This window comes from Heloderma suspectum, chromosome 1 (genome assembly GCF_057233095.1).
Source record: "Heloderma suspectum isolate Gila_16-S chromosome 1, 16-S_ref, whole genome shotgun sequence".
NCBI classification, from domain to species: Eukaryota; Metazoa; Chordata; class Lepidosauria; order Squamata; family Helodermatidae; genus Heloderma; species Heloderma suspectum.
In genome coordinates, this window is record NC_139458.1 from 135326987 (window position 1) to 135352369 (window position 25383).

Below are 25383 nucleotides of genomic sequence, written 5' to 3' on the forward strand. Positions count from 1 at the left end.
TAAAACACATAAAACCAATGCAATATTAAGAGCGATAAAAACACAATAAAACAGTAAGAACATGATAAAACAGCAACAATTGTATCAGGAAAAGGCTAGAGTAAAAGAATATGTTTTCAAGGCTTTCTTAAAAGCCTGCAGTGATGGAGCATGGTGGACCCCCCCTCCCCTTGGCAACTTATTGTAAGGATGTTTGATTGAACGTCCTTACACAGCTCCCTCAATCGGGAACCTTACCTTATCAGTGTTCCTGATCAGTCTGTGAAACCCCCTTTGCAGACCATTGTGCTCAACACATGAAGGTCTCTGAGCTAGCTGGGCATGCAGAACACTTGGGGGTGGAGTGAGCATGCTGGCGCACATCCCGCCATCAGTTTCCCTGTAACCAGGTTGCAGGTGAACACCTGTATAGCCCTACCATCTGTGTCTCTCCAAATTGCTCCCAAAGCTTCATGAAGACCCAGATACATTTTGGGCAACTTGACAGATCCTCGATTCACTTTGAGTGAATCCTAAATTAGTCCTAACCATCCAGTTTCAGCTTGGGATTTTGGATTCATCCAAATCCAACATATACCCTTACTAGATGGGCCTTTGGTCTGATCCACTGGGGCTCTTCTTATGCGCTTAACCTCATCTGAGTTACTACAGCTTGTTGCCTGTCATACCTGTGTCTCTTGGGGAACTTTTAAAGCATTTATTTTGTTTATATGTGTATATTATATATGCAAATTTTATAGTTCTTTACACACTGAGAACTTCCCTGCTGTCACATTAAAACATGAGAATGTTCAGTGGACTTTTAAAATGAGAAGACCGAAGTGAACCTCTGCAAGGTGGTCCCCAGCCCTTTGCATAACCTCTCAAACCCTAACCACCTCCTTCTTCCCTTTTTCCCTTCAGTTTTTTTTTTAACTCTTCTCTTCTTCATCACTCCAGCATGCAACTTCCCAATTTATTTTTCAGAAATCAGGACAGTTAACCCTCCTGCAGTGAAGCTAAATGCCCCCAACCCAAAGCCATAATCCATTGCTCAGCTACTAGAAATTCTGCTGTTTCACACTGTACAATTAAGATGGATTGGGATTATTACTCTTGTGGTGCTTTAAAATTCAGGGGTTGGGATGCACATTTACAAAAAATGTGGATTTGGGACCAAGGTTCGTTTTTAATGAGGTGCTAGTGAAGCCTCCTGTGATGGAGATACTTCAGAAAGGCTTGTCCAGCCCCAGCTCAGAAAAAGACACCATGACTAATAAGCAAATTAGTGAGCCAAATTCAAACAGGATGCCAATCTATTACAACAGGGGTGAGTAGTGTGGCCACAGCAATTGCCCTAATAGAGGGCAAACTGGAGAGTGAACAGAGAGGGTGGAAAGATAGAAAAATGAAGAGAGAGGAATTTACATTTCTCTCTCTCAGAAAATACTGAAGCGGGGTAAAATTCAAATTACCTTACACATTTGCAAAAAGAATACATGGAAGTTCTCAAAGATAATAATTAAGAGGGAGAAATTTCCATTTCTCTCTCTCTCTCTCTCTCTCTCTCTCTCTCTCTCTCAGTTGTTTTCTTTTTGAACCTCCAGGTATTATTTTTATAAAAGTGCAAGCTAGTTTGAATCTTACCCTGCTTCGGTATTTTCTGATTACCAAGAGTTCCTCCACAGGTTAATGACATTATGTGCATGGAGGTATTTTCTCCCATTAGCTGCACATTTGCTGTCTTCACATTTAATTGGGTATCTTCTTGCTCACATCAGCAAAATATGATGGAACACTCGATTTGCTCTGTCTGTAGTATTCATTATTTTTCAGACCTCTGCTCTGTCTTTCTTATTCAACTTTTTTTTATAAACTAAACAATCATAATCCTTCAATTCCTGCTGATGTGAAGGGATTGCTATGTCTGGGTGTTTCTAGTCCTGTTCTCTCTTCTCTCCACATCTTTTTCCTTCCCGGCAATGTATTTTCTGTGGTGTTTAGATGCTCAGCCATATACTCGAATCACCCAAATTATGTCATCACATCACACATGTCCCACAGAATCACCCAAATTATGTCATCACATCACACACCAGTATCAGCAGCCAAACAGGGGTGCAACTCTGATGTGGGATTTAACAATCTGATTAGAGTTGCACAGTGTGATCTAGAGATGTTGGAGAATTCTCCATGGACCCCAATGAGGCCGGATTCTATTGAATCCGGCCCCCGAAGTCCGCGGAGGATTGGATCTCTTACCTGCACCTCCAAGAGGAATCCCCACTGTTCGGATCCTTCCCGCCAGTCGGCTCCAGAGCGGATTGACTGAGGATGCAAATGGCGTCCCGGATGTCATTTGCGGCCGTAAAGGCCTTAGTTTAAGGTAAATGCAGCCGTAAATGGCTGCATTTACCTTAAACTAAGGCCTTTACGGCTGCAAATGGCATCCGGGACGCCATTTGCGGCTGTGCTTTTGATTAACGCGATAGGCTGCACAAATATTTGCGTAGCCTATCGCATTAATCAAAAACACAGATGTAAATGGCATCCAGGACGCCATTTGCAGCCGCAGTTACTCCAGCCCATGAACGATACAGCAATGGTGGCCATATCGCTGGCACTTCAGAGCCGGCTGGCAGCTCCATGGACTTGCCACAGAGCGGAGCCAACCGGCAAGGATTCTGAGGGGGAGGGACGGATCGCCTCCCCCCCCCCCCGCAGACCCCCGCAGATGCCAGGTAAGGGGGTTTCGTACACCCCTAGTCTGATCTCAGCTTCCGTATATTATCAAGGCGACATGGAGCTGAATCCTAGAGAAGAAGATTTTTCAAGACTACAGTGCTATGGCTGTAATGTGTGAACTGGTCCAGAAGCCTCACATTTTGTTGAGTTTGAAATATAAGAATGTGAATGCTGAGAAATTTCAAGGAGTCATTAACAGAATATATTTTTTAGGACCAACTAAGCTTCACAAAGCATCAGACAGGTGTTCAGGTAGAACAAAATTCTTCCTCAGGCCAGGTTGGGGGGGGGAGAAAAATTGAGGTGGGGGAGAGATGTCTCTGAGGATGGGCATTGAGTTAAGCCCTTCTCTGCAGTTTATTTCATCGATAAGATGGTCATACAGCTAACATTTACATATTTGACTGGATTATCACAGTGCCTTGGGACAAGGAACCAGTGGAGAATCTCCCTTTTTGAAATATTTGACCACTTGTTATTTATCCATATATGTCAGTATACCAACCAGAATTCACCTATTTCAAATATTCATGCTTGAAATTTGAGAAATTTCAAATATTTGCCTATTGCATTGTGTGCTTACTTTTATCATAAGAGACTGCTGGGGTTAGCAGCAAACAAAGCATGATGGGGGTTGCAAGTTTTCACATCACAATAAGCTACCCTAAAAATAAGCTACAATGGCTTGGTTGTTGTCAGGGTAGAAACTGAGCCAATAGAACCCCAGAGCAGTTCTGATTCTGAGGAGGAGCAGCAATCCGTGGGAGAGGAGCCAGCTCATCCCTCACAGGCACAGCAGCTGGCAGAGATTCCTCCTGCTGGCATTCCTGAGATAGATAGTGATCCTAGCAGTGAGAAAGTGCGGGAACGGGGCTTGCTTGACGATCGACGCAGACGCAAAGAGCGACGAGCGATGGAGGGCGCGGAAAGGAGGCGTAGCACCCATTTGGCGCGCAAGCAGCAGCTGCCTCCCATGGACCCAAGGGAAAGAGGGAGGATCTCTCCCTACCCCATAAGTTCAGGGTCTTCAAGTGACTCTCCTTCAAACGGGGATCAACTGCCTACTCGGCACATAGGCCACTCTGCTGTTCCTTGCTTAGTCGCTGGTGATTAGCATCTGAAAGAGTCATTAAGTTGTAAAAAGATTAAAGCCTTGAAAAGAATCCTTTCATCTGTGTCTTGAGTTGGCTATTGGAGTCTACTGAAAGAGGCCGCTAGGGCGTCTCCTGACAGTTGTACGCTCCCTAACCCACATTACTTCCAACAGACGATCAGGTGCTCTGCGGCTTGCCATGGTTTGTTTCCCCCTTAGTCCTCCCACCCACTCCCAGCACATATTCCAAGGGCCTTTGCAGCACAACCTCAGCAACCTACTTCACTAATGAGTGCATTTGTGCTCATTAGCGAAGTAGAGGGTTTTTTGTGGATTTTTCTTTTCACCCTTGAGGCAAATTTAATGTGTGTTTTTCACCTTCAGGAAGAGTTGCACAAATGTAACTTTAAAAAAAAAAAACTTTGGGGGAGATTTGTGTTTTTAAAAAAGTTAAATTTGCACAAATGTCCCCAGAGGGGGGAAGAAGGAGGAGGAGGAGGAGGAGTTGTTAAATATGCACAAATCTCCCCAAAGGTGGGGGGAGAAACCCATTAAATTTGCAGAAATCCCACTGAAAGTGAAAACAAAATAAAGTTAAATTTGTCCAGATCTCCCCGAAGGCAGGAAAAAAATAACATTACATTTGCACAAATCTCCCCAAAGGGAGGAGTGGGGGATAATGTTAAATTTGCACAAATCTTCCCAGAGGTGGGAGGGGAAATGTTGCTGTCTAGGGAGGCAAGAAAGTGGAAGAGTAAATTGACTAGTGTCATTTCAAGATGTAATAAAGAAGGGATATTGTTAGCAAGATCGCGTGGAGCGGCTGACAGGGTTTTTCCCCAGTCTTGCCAGGCAGCTCTCTCAATGGTTTAAACAACCCATGCTGAAGCAACTCCTCTGGGTTCAGGCATCGTGACAAGGTACCTGAGAACAAACCACCCTAAGCAACCCTACTACAAGCCACAGGTTCTCAAGGTGGTTTGTTTGTGAAAAAACAACCTAGGACGGAAATGACACACCGGGTTCAGATGTCATGCTTCTAAGTCACCCTGCAACCACCCTGGGTGACAATCCATCCTGGTTAGCATGATGTGCCAACCAAGTCATTGACTCAGTACAGGGTTTGAGACTCCTTGAAACCATGACACTTCCTCCTCTGGCAGAAAACATTCAGTACTCTGGGGTAAAGCAGCTTGAATCGGTGTACTATTGATGCAAAATCTCCATGGCTTCCATTGAGTTTATTCATATTGGACAGAGCTGCTAAATCAGGATGCATTTTCAGTTTGATGGGTCACTTTGATACAGCATTCACTGACAGTCCTTGAAACTCTACAATCAGCCCAGGATATTTAGATTACATATTCTGTCAATTAGTACAAGATAGCAGTGGCAATGAAAAGAACCGAACACAGTATTCTAGGTGAGCAGTATCACTGATGTATATAGCTGCGCTGTAACATTTATAATTAATATCTATTTCTGTTTTTTAATATCTGTTTCTGTATTTAATATCTATTTCTGTATTTCTGACTATTCTAAAGCCTTTGACTGTGTGGATCATAACAAATTGTGGCAAGTTCTTGGTGGTATGGGGTTACCAAGTCATCTTGTCTGCCTCCTGAGGAATCTGTATAACAGCCAAGTAGCAATGGTAAGAACAGACCATGGAACAACGGGCTGGTTTAAGATTGGGAAAGGAGTACAGCAGGGCTGTATACTCTCACCCTACCTATTCAACCTGTACACAGAACACATCATGCGACGTGCTGGGCTTGATGAAGCCAAGGCTGGAGTTAAAATCGCTGGAAGAAACATTAACAATCTCCGATATGCAGATGATACCAGTTTGATGGCTGAAAGCGAGGAGGAGCTGAGGAACCTCATGACGAAGGTGAAAGAAGAAAGTGCAAAAGCTGGGTTGCAGTTAAACCTCAAAAAAAACAAGATTATGGCAACCAGCTTGATTGGTAACTGGCAAATAGAGGGAGAAAACGTGGAGGCAGTGACAGACTTTGTCTTTCTAGGCGCAAAGATTACTGCAGACGCTAACTGCAGCCAGGAAATCAGAAGGTGTTTACTTCTTGGGAGGAGAGCAATGACAAATCTTGATAAAACAGTTAAGAGCAGAGACATCACACTGACAACAAAGGTCCGCATAGTTAAAGCAATGGTATTCCCCATAGTAACCTATGGCTGCGAGAGCTGGACCATAAGGAAGGTTGAGCGAAGGAAGATCGATGCTTTTGAACTGTGGTGCTGGAGGAAAATTCTGAGAGTGCCGTGGACTGCAAGAAGATCAAACTAGTCCATACTCCAGGAAATAAAGCCAGACTGCTCACTTGAGGGAATGATATTAAAGGCAAAACTGAAGTACTTTGGCCACATCATGAGAAGACAGGATACCCTGGAGAAGATGCTGATGCTAGGGAAAGTGGAAGGCAAACGGAAGAGGGGCCGACCCAGGGCAAGATGGATGGATGATATTCTGGAGGTGACAGACTCGACCTTGGGGGAGCTGGGGGTGGCAACGGCCGACAGGAAGCTCTGGCGTGGGCTGGTCCATTAAGTCACGAAGAGTTGGAAGAGACTGACTGAATAAACAACAACAACATTTATAATTACTCTTGGTTTATTCTTCTGCTTCCCCCCTCTTCATCCTGTGCCTTAATAATATAAAAATCCATTGGGTTTTTCATAATAATGTTTCACCCTTTTCCATGAGAGGTTACTGTTAATTTAGAACACACTCCTGTGTTGGAGTGGTTCACAACATTCCTTTCAATGTGTGCATTACCTTGAATTTATATCTGTCAAATTTCATAAACTATTGTGTTGTTTTATTGCTTGGGTGGCCTAAATCTTCCTTAGTAGTCTATGCTAGTATGATATGTAAGTGCGGTGTCATCTGCCAATTCCACCAGCTTGCCTTTTTTACTCTTTGATGCTATCAAACCAAGAAAGAAGCATAGTAGGCATACCCTGGTCCCATTATAGTCTGACTTCTTGCAGCAGAGTGCAGAGTCTTTCCATTGTCACAGCCTGGCTTCATGGCTCCTGGCCTGGTTTTAGCAGTAGACCTCATTTTCTCTGCATGGTGGCTCCCCAGAATTCTTGGAGAGGGGGTGCAAAAACAATTTCATATTGGCATGGCCAGGTTTTTCTAAGGTTCCTTCGGCTGATTGATTTTTCATTTATTTTGCTTGTTGGGGCCCGAAACAGTGGGAAGAGGCCAGTTACCAAAGGAGGACCTCCTATACCTATGGTATAGGTAGTTGTGTAGTTGTTGCACAGAAGAGAGGAAATGTTGGCAAGTGTTGCTCATTGTGCAGTGGTAAGAGAAGCTGCTGCTGAAATTCCCTCTTCTATACTGCTATCCAAAGGTACTGGAACCCTCTCCTCCTTTGCCTCTGGTCATGCCTATGCATGAGAGAAAGAGAAGAGAGAGGACACAAACACGTCCCTCTTTATTGCAAAGAAATGCTGTAATCCAACAAATGCTGTAGCTTAACTACGCTGATCTATGCATTGATAACCGTGAGGTTGGACTACTGCAATGATCTCTATGTGGGTCTGCCCTCGAGGCCGGTTCGGAAGATGCAGCTAGTGCAGAATGCTGCAGTGAGGCTGTTGAAGGAGGACCTTGCCATGCACAATAACACCTGTGCAAAAGAGCTTCGCTGGCTGCCAGTTTGTGATCGAGCCAGGTTCAAGGTATTATTATTGACATATAAAACTCTAAACAACTTAGGGCCAGGTTACCTGAAATATCATCTCCCCCTATATACCCCCATTACACTCTTCAGGGGAGGCCTTGCTGTCCATATCACATCTTGCAGAGTCCCATCTGGATGCAACATGGCAATGGGCCTTTCCTGTGGTACCCCTCCCCCGAATGACCTCTCCTCAATATGTCAGGCACTGACGATCATATGCTTTTGATGATTATTACACATTTAGGGCACATTCCTATGCATGCTTAGACAGAGAAAAGGCCTTCAACTCCCAGCATGCTGGGGCATGCTGGGATTTGAAGGCCTTTTCTCTGTCTAAACATGCATAGGATTGCACCCTTATTTATCCTGGCTTTTCCCAACCACTAACTTGTCGAAATGTTGTTGTGGCAATATAATGATATATTGTTTTATAATTTCCTGTAAACGGCTTTGGGATTTTTAAAATAGGAAGCGGTATATAAATATTCTAAAATAAATAATCAAATAGTCCAACATATATTGCATTAAAACTCTTCTGCAAGAACCACTGGATTTATTAAGTTTGTGTGAGTCCTAGCTAGACTCAGTCTAGGAGACAGCAAAAAGCAACATTATCTGGTGACAGAAATGAATGAAGCAAATTGCCCCTGAACAAGGGTTTTAAACTGAAACACACTGGGCTATAGAATCTCTTTACAACAGACTGTTTCCTATCACCTGTTGGTGTCCTCTCTGGACTTGTTTCTGCTACTCATTGGTGCTGTCCTCATGTGTCTTCCTAAGCTAAATGTGGGTTCAGTCAGGACATGTTGATGGGAGGCATATAAACATTCACATATCACAATGCTTTGTTCAGTACAAGCAAGATTCGCCCAAGTGAAAAGCCATAAACATTCTGATGCCGCTGTCTCAAGTGTGAGATGGGATGAATCAGTTATGCAGCTTTTAGTGGAAGCTGATATGCCTATGATGAATTAAAGTCAAGCTAAGTCCCAGAGTCCTTTGGTTATGTCTTCCCCTATGTTGACACATATCCATCCTGTGAAGGTAGCCAAATGATCTGCCCACCTTATGATGGTCCTTGTTAGCTCTGTAGACCAACTAGGGACCTCCCCATGTGTATTGTAATTGGAGAATTCCCTAATTTCATCATTGTCATCCTTTTCCATTTCTGCACATGAATCAGTTCCCTTCATCTCTAATTAGGACCTGTGTTATTTAAATTCTAGATCAGCTTTCCCCAACCTGGTGCCCTGCAGAGGTTTTGGACTTCAACTCCCATTAGCCCGTAGCAGCATTGCCATGTTGGGATCTGTAGGCCAAAACATCTGGAGGGAACCAGGCTGGGGATAGCTGCTCTAGATAATCCTGGACAAATGACTGCTGATTGCAGACCCCATCATGTAATAAACCTCAGATTTAAAGTCCCTGTTCGTTTTCATTTGCTTCACTTTGTTTGGCTTGTGAGCGGGGAGCAGCTCTTAACAATTGCTGGATCTATAATTTCAAAAAATAGGCAACATTCTGGTGCTGTGATAATTGTTCTATGGAGAGTCGTGCAGCTGGAGTGTTATGAAATCATAAAGCACACTAATTATATTCTACAGTTCTGTGTGCTGCACTGCAATAAGGCTTGCCCTGTACAAGTTAGGGACACATGCTGAATCTTTCCATTACCATTACCTCTCCATTTTATACTGTTTAAATTGATTTTATCTGTACGCCACCTTGAGATCTTAATGATATAGGGCAGGATATAAATGTTTTAAATAAATAAATAAATACCAGCCGAGACAGCAGAACTGGAAGTACTGGTCTGATCTCTCTGCCTAAGGTGGTTGTTCAGTCGTTCAGTCGTGTCCGGCTCTTCGTGACCCCACGGACCACAGCACGCCAGGCCCTCCTGTCCTGCGCTCTCTCCCGGAGCGTGCTCAAGTTCATCTTCATTGCATCCGTGATGCTATCTAGCCATCTCATCCTCCGCCGTCCCCTTCTCCTCTTGCCTTCAGTATGGCCTGCCATTGAAACAGCCAAGAATTTATAGTTGTTTCTATTCTTTCCCACCCTTTGCTCCAGGGTTGGATTGGAGCAAAGCATTGGAGAATTATTTGGTAAACTGAACCCAAGAACTGGGGCCCATTTTCTTTTCACCAGTTCTAATGGGGCAAGCCGGGATATGCATGTTTTAGCTGGATGAGGAGGAAAGCTAAGGGAAATAGATGGGAAATGGTACACAGACCAGTTAGAAGTAAGGCAGAAACAGGTCAAGATCAAGGAAACCAAGAGCCTCAGCAAGCCAGTTGATAGCACAGCCAAGGAACTGTTAATCAGCCTGTCAGCTATCATTTTTTCCCGTTTTATAGGGGCTGCCAGGAGGTAGGAGACAAAGAAAGAAGGGCAACTCAAGCAGCCAGGGTAGAGTAAAGCTGGGGAGTTTTTCCTGAAACCAGTGCAGCTAACCTGTGGGTTTCTCTTCTCAGGGGCCCCCTCCCGCGATGTTCTTCTGGTCTCAGCCATCATCACCATCAGCCTTAGTGTCACCATTGTCCTGTGTGGGATCTGCCAGTGGTGTCAGCGCAAACTGGTAAGTTACAACAGTAAGCAACCAGCTATGCTAAAAGGAGAAACATGGAACAGGTGGGAAAAGAGAGGCTTTTTTTCCGGGTGAACCAGCTGTTAGAAAGCATGGAGGTTTCAGAGTCCCCTTGGCTAGAATAGATCGTAGAAGAGGCGGCAAAGGAACATGCTTCTGGGGGGAAAGTCAAGCAGGAGTTTAATTACATTGCTGGTTCGTAATAATAATAATGGTGTTTATATGGTGCCCCCTAGTCCCTGCCAAATGCTTGGGGCATCACACCAGCAATTAAAGTGGGATGGTAGCTTTATTTCAACAACAGTAATTAAAGGATCAGGAGCTACATAGGGAGAGACCAATCCAAGCAACAGACGGGAAAAGGGCAAGGGTGGAAAGGGAAAAACAGGTGGCTAGCAGAGAAAAGTGGATAATTGCTGATCCTAAAAGGTGGGATGGAAAGGAATGAGATGGAAAGCTGATGAACAGGGGGTAGGGTAATGGCAAACCTAGACATCTGACAGCCTCCACCCTCCTCTGCAAATGTACCTAAAGGCAAGGGAAGAGGACACTGTCTCATTATGCACACTGCCCATACTAAGCCAAGGGTAGAGGAGGAAAATACTTTCCTCCATGTTTCTGTTTTGTGAAACACACCTTGACAATATCAAAGTGTGTCATGCTCAGGCTCAAGCCACACAGTACACAATTTTCTTTGTTGTTTCCACCTTAAAAAAATTATCTTGGGTAGGCTGCTAGTCTCAAGGGGAGGAACAGTGTGCAAAGGTAGTTACTACAAATGTTACTGCAAATACGAGCCGCAAAAAGGGGGTGGAGCCTAGATCTGCGTTAAAAGCACTTGCTTGTGACTCAGGCAAGTGTGCAATGGAAGCAGGGCACCCCCAAGTGTCAGTTCCACAGTTCAAACCCTGAGGATCAGGTTGCTAAGGGGTGATCTGCTCCCCTTTTCCAAACCTGTTAGTGCGTAATTTGCACACGCTTTATACTGACAGCTGTCAAATCCCTTCCCCAGCTAAGGTGGGGTGGGGGAGGAAATTGACAATTTGTTTCCCAAGAAACAACTAGGTTAAATGAAGTAATGTGGAGAGGATTAAACTGACAAGGATATGGACAAGAGGGGAACATGTCTACAGGGCTACATAGCAGACACAGGCAGACTTGCGATGCCATGCAGTTGCACAAGAGCAGCAATGAATTTTTTTAAAAAATTATGACAATATTTGTGTACATTTCAAGACCCACCCACTCCAAAATAACTTCGCACAAATTGCAATTTGTGCAAATGGCAGAACCTGGGGAAAATGCACAAAATGTTCCCGGAGGGGGCCCCCCCCCCCAAATCTGATTTCGTCCGCCTTTGCTTACTGGATTGGACATGCTGCAGAAATCTGTTGGGCTTGCACAGAACAGATTTCCCAGCAACAGACGTCCCTAGTTTGGGAAGGTACCCAGGCTGATTCTTGTTTGGAAAAAAAAATGCAGATTTTTGCAATGTGTAGTTTAAGCCTCCCTGCTCATCAAAATGTGCCATAGTGGTCCACCATCACCATCATGGGCTTTGCTTCTGCCCTCTTGATCTCCAGGAGACAGCAACTGGAGATACCACACTTGCACATTAGCTGTCACAGACAGAATTCCTGCCTACATCTCCTGATTTCTTGCCCTCACCAAGAGATGGACAACAGCAGGAAAGTCCCTAAATGTCCTAGGTTGTCAAGTTCTCAGTAAAACAATCCAGAGGCACAAGACTGACACTGATCATACACATACACACACACACACACACACACACACACACACACCTCAACAACAAAACAAATTACACCCAAAGGTGCTAAGAGACCACTTTTAGCATGAAAAGATCAACAAATCTGAGCTATAAAGCTCTTCCTTAGCGTGTTTTCCTTCCTTCCTTCCATCCTTCCGCTCTTTCAAAGGAAAGTAGAACTTGTCTTTCCACTTACTTTCTACATGCAAATGGAAAGAAAGAAGTCTTACCCTTAAAGAAGAAAGAGAAGGAGGAAAAAAGAAAGAGAATATCACCTGGAGAACAACCAGTGAATATTTTCTGCCTCTTTAATTTTTCTATTTTGAATCAAGCCATTGAGGAAAATACTGTAATCTTGGTGCTGTTGCCAGCTGTAGCCAAGCACTTCAGAGAAAGGCAAAATTTCCCTGAAATACATGCCTGGTTTATTGGGGTAGGGTGATTCTTCCATGAAGCGTGCAACCATCAGCTTGTGTTCTGAGGCATGATGATTTGATTACCCAGACTCTGCTGGCACCTTCTCGGGGATACAGGATCATTTCCAAACACACTCCATGCGTGTGTGCGTGCGCGCGCACACACACACACACACACACACACACAGATACACCCTGCAGTGGGGACTGTCTCAGGTACATTTTTGCATGAGCACAGAATGCTAGATTTAAGGACATGATGCCTTTTATACTGAATTCTATTTTGAGATCACCACCACCCTATATCTCTGATATTTCACACCCTCTGTTATTCCTCCATTCATAATGGTCCATAGAAGCAAGCACCTTTCTCCTGTTTCACATATCCCTCAAATCAAATCAGATGTGATATAAACTCCGCATTCATTCTGCTTCCTACACTGAACAATCTACCAGTTTATTAAATTTCTCTACCATTAAGCAAGTGGCTACACATCTACTATCATGAAATACGCTGGGTTGCCTGAGCTGCTATGAACTTTAAGGAGCTCAATATGGGAAAGTAAAAAAGAGATTCCATGTTCATAGAGGCTTGCTATAAGCAGGGCTTCAATTGGGTCAGCGGCACATGATGCAGCTACCTTGCTGAAGCTAAGCAGGTCTTTTTCTTTTTCTTTTTTTGACTTATTTTTTATTATAAAATTTCACCAAAAGAAAAGAAAGGGGGAAAAAACTGATAGAAAAAAATGTAGTTACATAGCTTTGAATGTATCGATTTCAGTGCATACCTATGAAGTGTGTGTGTGTGTGTGTGTGTGTGAGAAAATACATGTATCTAAGAACTATACATAAATGTCAACAAAAGCAGATCAAATGTCCAAATATGTACCCATTTGCAGGTGGCGTCTATACACCACCCATTCAAATGATGAAAGCATTGTAAGGTCTTCAATCCATTGTGTTATAGGAGGTGAGCATTCCAGTGGGTGTTGTAATATCAGTCTTTTAGCTGTCATTAGGGCATGGAGAATCCATTTGCACTGATCATGCATTAACCTCCAGGAAGCAGGAAGATAATTTAAAAGAGCTTGTACATCAGTAAATATTAAGGAGTGTTCCAATACAAAATTTATCCATATAATGACCTCCTCCCAAACAGGGGCAACTACTGGGCATTGCCAAAAACATGTGTTTAAAAGAAGCATTAGCTACATTACACCTCCAACAATTAGCTGACTTAGACAAACCCTTATTAAAGAGATGTTGTAGCATCCAACAGATGCAAAACAAAAGCTTTTTGCTGATAAGATGCAACCTGAGATCCACAGATGTATCAGATACAGATGCCAAGAGGGTGGTCCATTAATTAGGCAAAACGGGACAATCCAGTTCCCTATTCCATTCCTGCTTAAGACCCTGTATATCACATTTTTTCACCAATATTAAGTATTTATAGACAGGGATCGTGGATAGATTTGCCTGATCGGCCTCAATAAGGGCTTCCAGTAGTGAGGGAGACACTGAAGCTGTAAAGGCAGCAGGGCCGGACTTAGATACATACTAATGTTGCAGTTGCAAGTATCGCCATTCAGCTGTAGATGGTATATCATATTTAGCCTGCAAAATTAAGAACAACAAAACACGGAGAATACCATCAGCGCCCACCAGTTGATCCAAGGTAAAAATCACCTTACCCATCCTTGTCTGACACAAAAACATTTTCTTACCCATTTTTAAATTTGGATTTCCCCATAGCGTCAATTTAGCATGAGAAAACGGATCAAAATGTGATGGACGTGACATCATTATAAGCCACACGTCTCCAACAGCCATTACTGTGGGAGGAACCCTATCCATTCTAATATGCCTAGAACCTAGAGAAAAAAAAATTCATTTTCCATGTACTCAAACCTCAGTATTTTGTACCTGGGGAAACATGAAAACATCTCTTCCCAGGTAGCACAGTCACAGCTATTGTAAATGCTATTTAGAATGCACAGATGTCACAAGCATCTATGGCAGCACCTTCCCCAACTTGGTGCCCTGCAGATGTGTTGACTACAATTCCCAGCAAGGACTTGATCTGTGGGATGTGATATGTTTGGTGACGGGTGACACGCATTTACCCAGCTACCATGTATTGTGACTTTTACTCCATCTTAATGTCATTTTTAGAGCTTTAGGGCTGATCACTTCTTTCTCTGCTAAACCACTGCAGTGTGGATGCTCTCAGCTAGCCTTTAAAAAATGGTGAAACGCTCCCTCCTGTGACATTAACGTGACAAGCAACGCAGCTTTCCCACCTCCTAGCTCACGCAATTTTGTGACCTTTTATTTTAATGCCTTAGAGGCTACCCTGCTGCAGCACTTCATTGTCGGAGTACTTATCTAGCGAATCCCCCTCCTTTCCATAAACCTTTCATTTTTGTTTTAGTTGATATAGTTCATTTTTATTAACATTTTATTAATTTTCATAAATGTAACATTTTCGTAAGACCTCAGACACTGTTTAAACAGCCAGGAAAACTGGAGTGCATGTCTAACCTAATTTATTTTAATTAAAAAAGGAAGGGTGAAATAGCAATATCCCACCACAGCAAGACCCCCTCTCTCTCATTCATTAAATTTAGAATGAGCTACATGCTGGGTGGGGTTTCTAATGGGCACTTGTGCATAAATGCTATAACGTGGTTTATTTCTCACATTGGTATGTGAGAAATAAACCTTTCCCCATGGTGCTCAGAGCAGCAAGCAAGTAGGCTAGGCCATCCAGTGAACCTGTGGGGACGTGAACCCGGGTCTCTCCAATCCAAGTCCAGCCCTTTATCTGCTATACCACATTGGCTCCTTGGTTGTGGCAGGTGTTCACTGATCACCTCAATAAATCCATCTCTAGCAGCTTGGCATTTCTTAAGTCCCAGCATAAAAGCCACTTCAACACCAGTGAAGTAAGGAAAGCAGCAGAGATCAAGAGTGCTTCCATGCAGACAGCTCCTAGTGCTACCCATCAAAAGCCTTTGTACACCTGTTCTATCTTTTCCTCTTCAGCAGATGTTTGTCTGGTAAGGAAAAAAGTCAGAAGACAGAAGAAGCAATGGGGAAACAGGGAAGGATTGCAAATGGCAAATAACAACATCTGCCCCCCCCCCATAACATTACATGTTTCAGGCAGGGTGACTGCAGGATAAAACACTTATCTGGAAGCACCCCAAGATAATAAACAAAGTGAGGGGTTTGTGTCTTTTCAGGGACCCCTATTTGCAAACTACTCTTTTCAAGACCTGGACATTTGTGGATTCAAACTCATTGCTATATAGGACGGCTGGATAAGCAAAACCATAGCAGTCCCCAGCTGGAGCCCTGCACACTTAACTGGGATCTGGATCTTTCGGCAACTTCAGAATCCTTGGGTTGTTTCCACAGTTGCAGTCAAAGTAAAGTTTGGATCAGATACAGTCTGGTGAAGTAATATGTGCCTGCACTTGCTCTGCTTGCTACCTCCCTGAACAACAGGGGAGTAACCTGGTGAATGCCTTCTAACAAAGGTTCTTGTGGCACCATAAGGCTTTCATGGACTAGAGTCCACTTCATCAGATGCATGAAGTGTTATTTTAAGTGGGCAGGAATACACACACACACACACACACACACACGGGGATGGGAGGTGTTGTGAGCAGTGAGGTTAGAAGGAAATGAAATGCAAAAAGTACAAAAACTGCGACAATTACATTAAAGCTTAATGTATCTAAAATAATTACCATGACCATTCAAAAACCATTGTTGATGATAGCACAAATATCCTAGCACTGGTAAGACATGGGAAAGACCCATGTATTTTTATTCAGCTCTTATCTCTTCCCAAACTATACAATACCTTGTGACAACTCACCTAGCGAAGTACTTGTAAAGCCTGTGTTATGAGCAGGTAACTGCTTCTCAGATGTTCATAACCTAAGGTTTTGACTGCAACATCTGGTCACTTTAATGTTCTACTTCAGCTGGTCCTCCTGCTCATCTGCTTCCAAGTCAGTGATCTGTACATTACTGAGTAGAATAAGGCTTCAAGAAATGCACATGGCTTCCAGACAACCAAGGCAGCAGACCAAAATCCCAGCACTATAGAGAGGCCAGGTGGTATGTAGCTTCTAGAATTTGCCAAGGGTTGCTTTCTAGCATTGCACCTTTAAGTGGAAGCTTGTCCTTAGCCCTCATTTCATGTTCAGGAAAGAAAGTGCTTTAGGAATGGGACATTTAATTTAGGCATGATATTTTTTGTTGCTATTTGTGCCATGTAACAATAGGCACCATGAAACCTTGATGAGTGTGGACCCAGTCATGTACCCCTCTATGTATCTGTTGTCTTCTCAGAGGAAATGCAGGTCTCCCACATACAGGCATTCCATTAACTTGGAAACTCTGATCTAAACCAAATGTAGACGTAGCAAATCTGTGTGTTTAAACCCAGAGGTGCCCACTCACACAGAAAGCAGGATGGGGTGGGTGGATATCCAGTCTGAAAAGCAAAAATGGCACGTGAATGAAGAGTGCAAGCCCCTTCCCCCACCCAGTGCTGCAGCTAGGTAATTTTAGACCCTGGACTGAATGTTGTTCCTATCTTCGAAAAGGGTAAAAAGGAGGAACCTGGGAACTTCAGACCAGTCAGTCTGACATCAATCCCTGGGAAAATTCTGGAGCAGATGATAAAGCAATCAATTTGTAAGCACCTTGAAAACAATGCAGTGATTACTCGACGCCAACATGGATTTGTCAAAAAAAAAGTCCTGCCAGACAAATCTGATCTCATTTTGTGATCAAGTAACCTCCCTTGTGGACTGTGGGAATGCTGTAGACATCATATACCTCGACTTCAGCAAAGCTTTCGACAAAGTGCCCCATGATATCCTGATGAGCAAACTAGCTCAAAGTTGGCTAGATGAAACAACGATCTGGTGAATCCACAGTTGGCTACAGAATCGGACTCAAAGAGTGCTTATAATGGGACCTTCTCAAACTGGGGATAGATAACGAGTGTGGTACCGCAGGGCTCAGTCCTGGGCCCAGTGTTCTTCAACAAAGGGATCTTGATAGACTGGAGCACTAGGCAGAAAACAACAGAATGACATTTAATAGGGATAAATGCCAGATTCTGCACCTAGGAAAAAGAAACCAAATGCACAGTTACAAGATGGGGGATACCTGGCTCAAAAATACTACAAGCGAGAAGGATCTTGGCATTGTTGTAGATCACAAGCTGAATATGAGCCAGCAATGTGATGTGGCTGCAAAAAAGACAAATGCTCTTTTGGGCTACATTAATAGAAGCATAGCTTCCAAATCCCAGGAAGTATTAGTTCCCCTCTACTCAGCACTGGTTAGGCCTCATCTGGAGTACTGTGTCCAGTTCTGGGCACCACATTTTAAGAAAGATGCAGACAAACTGGAGAGGGTTCAGAGGGGGCAACCAAGATGATCAGGGGACTGGAAACAAAGCCCTCTGAAGAGAGACTGAAAGAACTGGGCCTGTTTAGCCTTGAGAAGAGAAGACTGAGGGGAGATATGATAGCACTCTTCAAGTACTTGAAAGGTTGTCCCAGAGAGGAAGGCCAGGATCTCTTCTCAATCATCCTGGAGTGCAGGACACGGAATAATGGGCTCAAGTGACAGGAAGCCAGATTCCGGCTGAACATCAGGAAAAACCTCCTGACTGTTAGAGCAATACGACAATGGAACCAATTACCCTGGGAGGTAGTGGGCTCTCCCACACTGGAGGCATTCAAGATGAGGCTGGACAGCCATCTGTCAGGGATGCTCTGACTTAGATTCCTGCACTGAGCAGGGGGTTGGACTCGATGGCCTTGTAGGCCCCTTCCAACCCTACCATTCTATGATTCTGCGATTCTATGAAGTGTACAGCTATATACCTGTTAACAAATGCCTCTTCCTTAGTAGCAGCTGTTATCTTAGCAATGATAGGGGGGGGGGAAGCTCATTGTTAGGAATGTAGCAGTTACTGTAAAAAAAGAAAGAAATAGAGATAGCAAGGACAAAACTCATCATTAGCTTGTTCGGTTGGCATGGCTGTCACTATTTAAATATTAAACAGTAACAGTAATACCCTTTGCAGAATGCCTTTCTTGCTAATAATATCGCACATCAGTGTAACTGTGCCGCAAAATTTGGCTGATGTAAAGTTAGTTAGGGTAAAAAAAAAAAAAAAACCTCTGCAGACAAAGACAGGAGTTGCAACAATTAACGAATCCTAGCGTGAATAGCCACTTCTACACGGCTGTGAAACATGAGGTATTTTCTGCTTGTTAGAGAAAATATGAACAAGCCCTACATGTTATTTCACTAAAAGTAGGGTGAGTAACTATTAGCTAGGATTGTCCCAGATTCAGTATAGGCAAGGGTTCCCGTGTCTTTAAAAAATTATGTAAATAGGGAGAATTTCAGCAGATGCAGCATCTCCTATGACACCTCTGTAATTGGTGCCAAGATGTCTCTTACAGCTGCATCCTACATCTAGGGCTGCAGTCCTTTGTACACTTGAGATTGAGCTGGACTTGCTTTTAAGTAAACATGCTTAGGACTGGGCTGTACGTCTCATTTAACTCAGTAAAACTTAGTTCCATTTAAGCAGGTTTAGAGCTGGGTTGTAGGAGTCACCCAATCTCAGTCTCGTGTCTTGAATCCATTTAGCTGTAATGTGGAAAATGTCTAAACCAGGCTTCTGCGATCTGTTGCCCTCCAGATCTTTTGGACTTCAACTCCCATCAGCCCCAGCCAGCATGGCCAATGGTCAGGAATGCTGGGAGTTGTAGCCCAAAACATCTGGAAGTCACCAAGTGAGCATCTCGCAATGCCCTGCACCTGACATGTGGAGAGGCATCTGGAAGGGTTACCGTGGGTGCCATATGACAATGAACAAGCACCCCAAAGATGCAAGAACACCAAAGGCTGTGCAGAAGTGGTCTGAGGACTTTGGTAGGAAGAAATCAAGAATTAGCAGGGAGCAGAAAAGAGGAAACTATTCACCCCAAGTGTTTTCAAAGACTCTCCATTTGCAACACCTGAGGCAGCAACATCCACAAATCAGGGAGACCTTAAAAAAAATTGTAAACTATTGGTTGTAGCCAGGACTTGATTTAGGGGCAGGCAACCCAGATTACTGCCTTTGGTGCTGGGCGTGGGGGTGGCATGCCTGGCATGGGCTATCTACTCAGTTACCCAGTCAACAGCTGAAACAAATAGTACAAACAGTTCACACAGCATAAATACATCCAGATTTACAGATCCAAGCAAATGTATCACCTTTTATAACGCATGCAAATTGTGCATCAAAGTAATAGGCTAAAAATGCAATAAAAATAAGGTATTCAAAAGTTGAATGAATGGAGGGAGTACCAAAGGCCCCTCCTTTCTCAGTGATGCCATTTATCTAGGGCTGGCCCCAACTGTAGCATCCTATTACCTCTGTTTCTTTGTAGGGAAAATAGCTGACTCTATGAAAGTCACTGCAAGAGAGCGAAGGAAGATATAATTAGGGTGTAGATTAAGAATAGGCACTCGGGGGGACAGTGGGGGTCACAAACACTGTTTGGGGTTTACATATAGAGGCACAAAGGAAAGTGTAGGGATTGCGCTAAGAGGAAACAGAGGGGTCCTTTGCCAGAATCCAGGATTTGCAATGGAGCAGATGATCCTTGCTTTGTGGCAGGATAGAACGACTGTTTGCTGATGGGAAGTCCTGTCTGTGAATGAAGATGTTGCAGCCAGTGAGAGGCTCTTGCTGAGCGAGGTTTCGCTATGGTTCATTCAGCTTATATTAAACTTGTTAGAAGATGCGGTAATTGAATGTTTTAGTGGAAATGTTTGTGCAGCATGAAGAGAAGTTTTCAAAATAATCTGCATACAAGTGAAGATCTGCCAGGGAGCGAGGGGTGGGTGGTTTGTTTCATTGTTTGTATATTTTACTGCTATCTTTGGTTGCTATTTTTACCTTCTGCCACACCACTTTTTTTTTTTTTACTACAAAAATAGAACTTTCTTTTTTACCTTGAATATTGTTTTTCAACTTTTTTTATATTGCTTACTTTTTCAGTAATATTTAAATTTAAAGTGCATTTTTCTAATATATATAGGCCTCCTCCTAGACCAACCATATTATCTCCCAAGGAACCTGTGTGCAGCCCTCAACTGCCATTGTGCATGGGTCTTCTGCTCCCCTCAAATCCACAATTTTGCTATATATCCCAGAGATCCCCACACCGCAGCTCCTGTTCTCCCCTGAGGTCCATGTTGTGCCCATTGCATCCTTACTCTGGCCATCCTGTAGCAGGGATTATATATTTGGGATGAATGGTGGTGATCTGGGCTCTCTCCTGCCTTGCTCATCTCTTCTCAGTTAATGAGGATATCTTAGTACTGCTGCTTAACTTGCTGTTTCCTCTGTAAACCAGGCCTCATTATCTGTGCCTTCAGAAAAACCAACTTGCTCCATCTCCCTGGTGTCTTATACCCCCCCTGTCCCCACCCAAGTGTCAATCCTAACAAGAACCAATGTACAGTCCCATGTTCTTTCTCCCAACAAAGCCCCAGAGTTTCTGCTAAACCACCCTGCATTATCCCATACTGCTCTCCTTTTCTCACCAAATATTGCTCAACAGACTGTTTCAAAACAGCTTGGATATTGCTTTGTTGCTGTGATTTAAAAAATTATTCCAAAATCCGTATTGGTGTCATACCTTTATTAGCCCAACCAAAAGATCACAAAAATGTGCAGGCTTCTACATTTTGTAATATTTTTGTTGGCCTTGTACAAGTATTACACTAATACTGATTTTGGGATTTTTTGTTACAATCAACATGACTTTCTGTGTGTGTGTGCGCATGCGCGCGTGTTTTCAAAAATGTTCTCAATTTGTTTTGATAATTTTTACTCGGGAAGAATATTAGGCAACAGGTGGGGTTTTAAAAAACATTTGCATATATATGAATGAATTGTGTATACAAACATGGTTGTCTTTATTTTTCCTCTAGAAAAATTAGCTGCACTCCTTATATGCCACTCACAGCCACATTTCTTAACAGCCTCTCTCAGGATGGTTCCAGATATTCATTTCGGGCACAATCCTATGCATGTTTAGACAGAGAAAAGTCCTACAACTCCCAGTGCTGATGGCTGGAGAATGCTGGGAGTTGTAGGACTTTTTTCTGTCTAAACATGCATAGGATTGCACCTGGAGGGAGCAATCCTATGGCCGCTAGTCAGCAGCTAGACAGCCATAGGCAGTAGTATAGTGGCAATTTCAGAAGTGCAGGGTTCCTTCATGACAGTCACAGCCACGCCCCCTCACAGCCACGCCCCTGTCTAAGATTACACAACTTTGTAAGATATACAACCTTCAACTAGGATCCAAAAACAGTGCAGCTGAGAGTAAGGCAATGGTATTTCAATTGGACATCTGAGAAAAAACTGCAGGGGTGTTAAAATCTTTTTCACCCACCCACCCACTCAAACACAAACATTTTAGGTTTTCAAAATATGATGCTCCATGGAAGCTTCACCCTCACTCAGCGGCAGGCAAGGGGAGGAGACAGGTGGAAGAGCCTGGCCCACAGCAGTAGGCTGGGAGTGGGAGGGATCTGGCTGAGACTTTAAAAAGTCTTCGTCCCTGTGAGACCCCCCGCCACTACACTCCTGGCCATAGAATATGGGGATTTCCGGGAACCAACCTTGGAGCCTGCACTCCGAGGTTGGTTCCTGGAGAACCAATCTTCCTTCCCTTCCGTGCTGCCTTGCAGGCAGCACGGAATGGCCCTGCGATCCACGCTCAGAAGAGGAGTGCCGAGAGGCCAAAATAGGGCATTCTGGGGCAGGGAGGGCGGAAATGCCAGTATGAAACATCCCATGTGTCGTCCAGCAGCCTCCTTCCCCTCTCCACCTTCCTGTGGCTAGACAGCCGCAATTGGCTGTCTAGCCGCAAATGCAGGGCAGGAGAAGTGTGAAGAGAACAATCCCCTCCGTGCTTTTCCTGCCCTACATTGGATAGGCAGTCACCTCTGAGTTCAGATGCAGCCGCCTATCCCCATAGGATTGCACCCTTAGTGAGTGGAACTCTATGGCTTTTCCATGCATGGCACCCCCAACCATACATATAGGCACACATTCGAAGGAAGTGACTATACTGTAGTAACATACTTCGATACCATGCAATTTGGGGGCATGTAGGGAACCTGTGCAGAGACTTTCCAGAATCTCTTCCTGTAACTATGCCGTACCATGTCATCACCCGCTTTTGCTTTTTAAATTGTTATTTCGTTCCTTTACTGAGTTCAGGGTGGTTTGTTCACTTACCCTCTTCAACTCTAGAGCACACATCTGCACTTTTTAAAAAAGTAAATGATTCTTAAATGATTATTACCCCCACAGGAAAGCCAACCCACCTACCCTTGCAGTAAGGCGAAATCCCACCCATTACATGGGGACCAGTTGTCACGCTACTAGCACCGGATCGGGACTAGCAGGACTACTATAGAGCTAAAAATAGGATCCAGTTTTTTAAATAATGAGACAAAAAGGCCTCTTGAGCTGCTCCAGACATCCCATTCTGTCCTGCACTGCATATGCCTAGCATTCAACATCATGCTGTGGCTTGTTTTCTCTTGAAAAGAAACCTCACTCGGCTCATCTAGGGATTCAAAACTAGGTCAAGTGCTCCAAAGATGGCTATATTTTCCCCTTTATCAACACAGAAAACACACTGATGAAAATAAAACTCTCTCTTTTCAAAAGGTTCCCTCTCCCTGAGCAGAGGAACAAGACACATTGAACTAGCATCAGTAATAATATTATTAACAACAACAATAACAATAGGGTTTTTATAAAGAAAAAGAAATTTGGTGTATTTCTTTTGAAACTACAGTCTCTCCGTCTTAATGCAAACATTAGCAGCATTGTAGCTGCCCTGCTTGGGATCTTGCCCCACATGGCTAGGCATAGTTGCTTCCCTGACCCTCCGGTCTCTATCAGGCTGCAGCAACTATCTCATCCCTTCAGAAGATCCAAGGCCCAGCTTCCTGGATTCAGTCTGCTTGGTTTGCCAGTGACTTAAGACAAGAGAGGAGCTTGCTTGCTTGCTTGCTTGCTTGCTTGCTTGCGTGTGTGTGCGCGGAATATATTCATGAGTTAAGCAGCGATATCTCTGCATTAATAAGTAAAGACTCTCATCTGGGAGCCAAATTAATAAAAGTGGCTTCCACAGAGTGAGCGAGATGAATTGAAGATCTCACTGATCAGAGATAACCGTGCTAGAGCCTTGTCTAGTTCAGTTTCATTCCAGTGAATGGCACCAAAAAAAAAAAAAAAGCCCTCACACTGACAGGGAAGACAACGCGCTCCTTTGCTTCTGCCAGATGGAGTAGATAGTGCTAAGTGGCTGGAGAAAAAATAGATGCTGGCTGCCTGAATGACTCCCTTGACAGGTAAAGGAGCTACAAAGCAGCCATCTTCCCCAGGATTGACTCTGGTGTCTTCATTCTTGCTTAGAAAGTGCTTCTGCTGCTGTCTACCACCTCTTCACGGGCTTCATTTTCCATTTCAGTTTGCTGGGGAGCGGGTGTAGCACATTCATTCATTTCGTTTATGTTCTCCCTTTATGCCATGGAGCTCAAGGCATGTGGTCGTTTCACCACCACCACCACCACCATTTTATCCCCACAAGAATTCTGTGGGGCAGGTTAGGCTGAGAGAGAGTGACCGGCCCAAGGTCACTCAGTGAGCTTCATAGCTATGGGGGGATTTGAACCTGGGTGGGCCTCCCCCACAGTCCTAGCATGATGCTGTACTACAGCACACCGGAGTTGTAGATGAGCTTCAGGAGCAGCCTGTAACTCAGCAAGGTGGTCAGCTGACTTACAGAGCTCCACATTATCAGGTTAGTTGACCTACAGAAGCATCATGGGAGGAGGCTTCGAGTGTGCATGTGAGGGCAGGGAGAGTGAGACAGCAGGTCTGGACAAGGGATGTAAAGAGGAGGAATTCTGTTGTGACAGGCAGTGTTGTCGCCACACGTGGTGAGTGAGCTGCACAAAATCTCTCTCTCCTACTCGGCTTGCTCGAAACGCTTCCAGTACATTCTCTCTGCCATGCTGTTACAATAACCTTTTAAGGTGGCGTATCCCTGTATTACAAATGGTAGGAGGTGCTGAAGCTGATAACATTGGCTTGTCTAAAGCACCATTCCTTCACATATTTGTTGTTGTTGTTCGGTCGTTAAGTCGTGTCCGACTCTTCGTGACCCCATGGACCATAGCACACCAGGCTTTCCTGTCCTCCGCTCTCTCCGGGAGCGTGCTCAAGTTCATTCACATATTTACTTGGGAATAAGTTCTTTTGATCTCTCAATAGGATTCATACATTTATTAAGGTTTTTTAATGCAGTCTCAGTCAATATCAGAAAAGTACAGTGTTCGTGAACATGTTGAACAGTAACTTTTGAGGTTTCCCTACAAGAATTTTCCAATGAAAACCCAACAACCTGGTAAAAACTGTTTTGGACCAGGGAAGCGCACCAACCTTGGCCGAAGCCTTCACACAGCTTAGGAGGGAGGGAGATAATTCCAAGGTAGGTGTCTGGTGAATGCACCCCCCTTACCCCTGCCTTATCATATTCAGGGCCACGTCTCTTCCAAAAGCACCAAAGGACCTCTTCCAAAATGAGAGTGTTAACAGCCGGCAACTGACACACACATGCCACCTGTTTGTAGCCTCCCAGTGGGGTAAGGAGAAGCAGCTGAAGCAGAAGCTAGGTTGCAGACACAGCAGCAGCCCATTGGTATGCAGGCACGACGGAGCGCTGGCAGCATGGAATTTTAATGGATGATTATGTTCTTCCATCAAGCTAAATTTAGAAGCAAAACCAAGAAGGTGAAACCCTCTCACCTTCTGCCAAAATGTAGATGAAACATGACCAACCTGTCCTCGGTCAGGTTCCATCTTGCTCATACTCTTGTTTTCAGCATCCCAGTCTGTCTAGAAAGCCTAGGAGCCCAGTGCTCTTAATGATGTCTGT

General features: G+C 44.0%; 1 protein-coding gene across 1 annotated transcript in view; it reads left to right on the plus strand.

Moving 5' to 3' along the window:
• SYT7 (synaptotagmin 7) overlaps positions 1–25383 on the plus strand; it is a 283673-nt gene that overhangs the window by 149086 nt on the left and 109204 nt on the right. The window contains exon 3 of the mRNA XM_084858651.1: positions 10014–10117. Coding sequence (XP_084714777.1) covers positions 10014–10117 — 104 coding nt within the window. The remainder of the gene's footprint in view (positions 1–10013; positions 10118–25383) is intronic.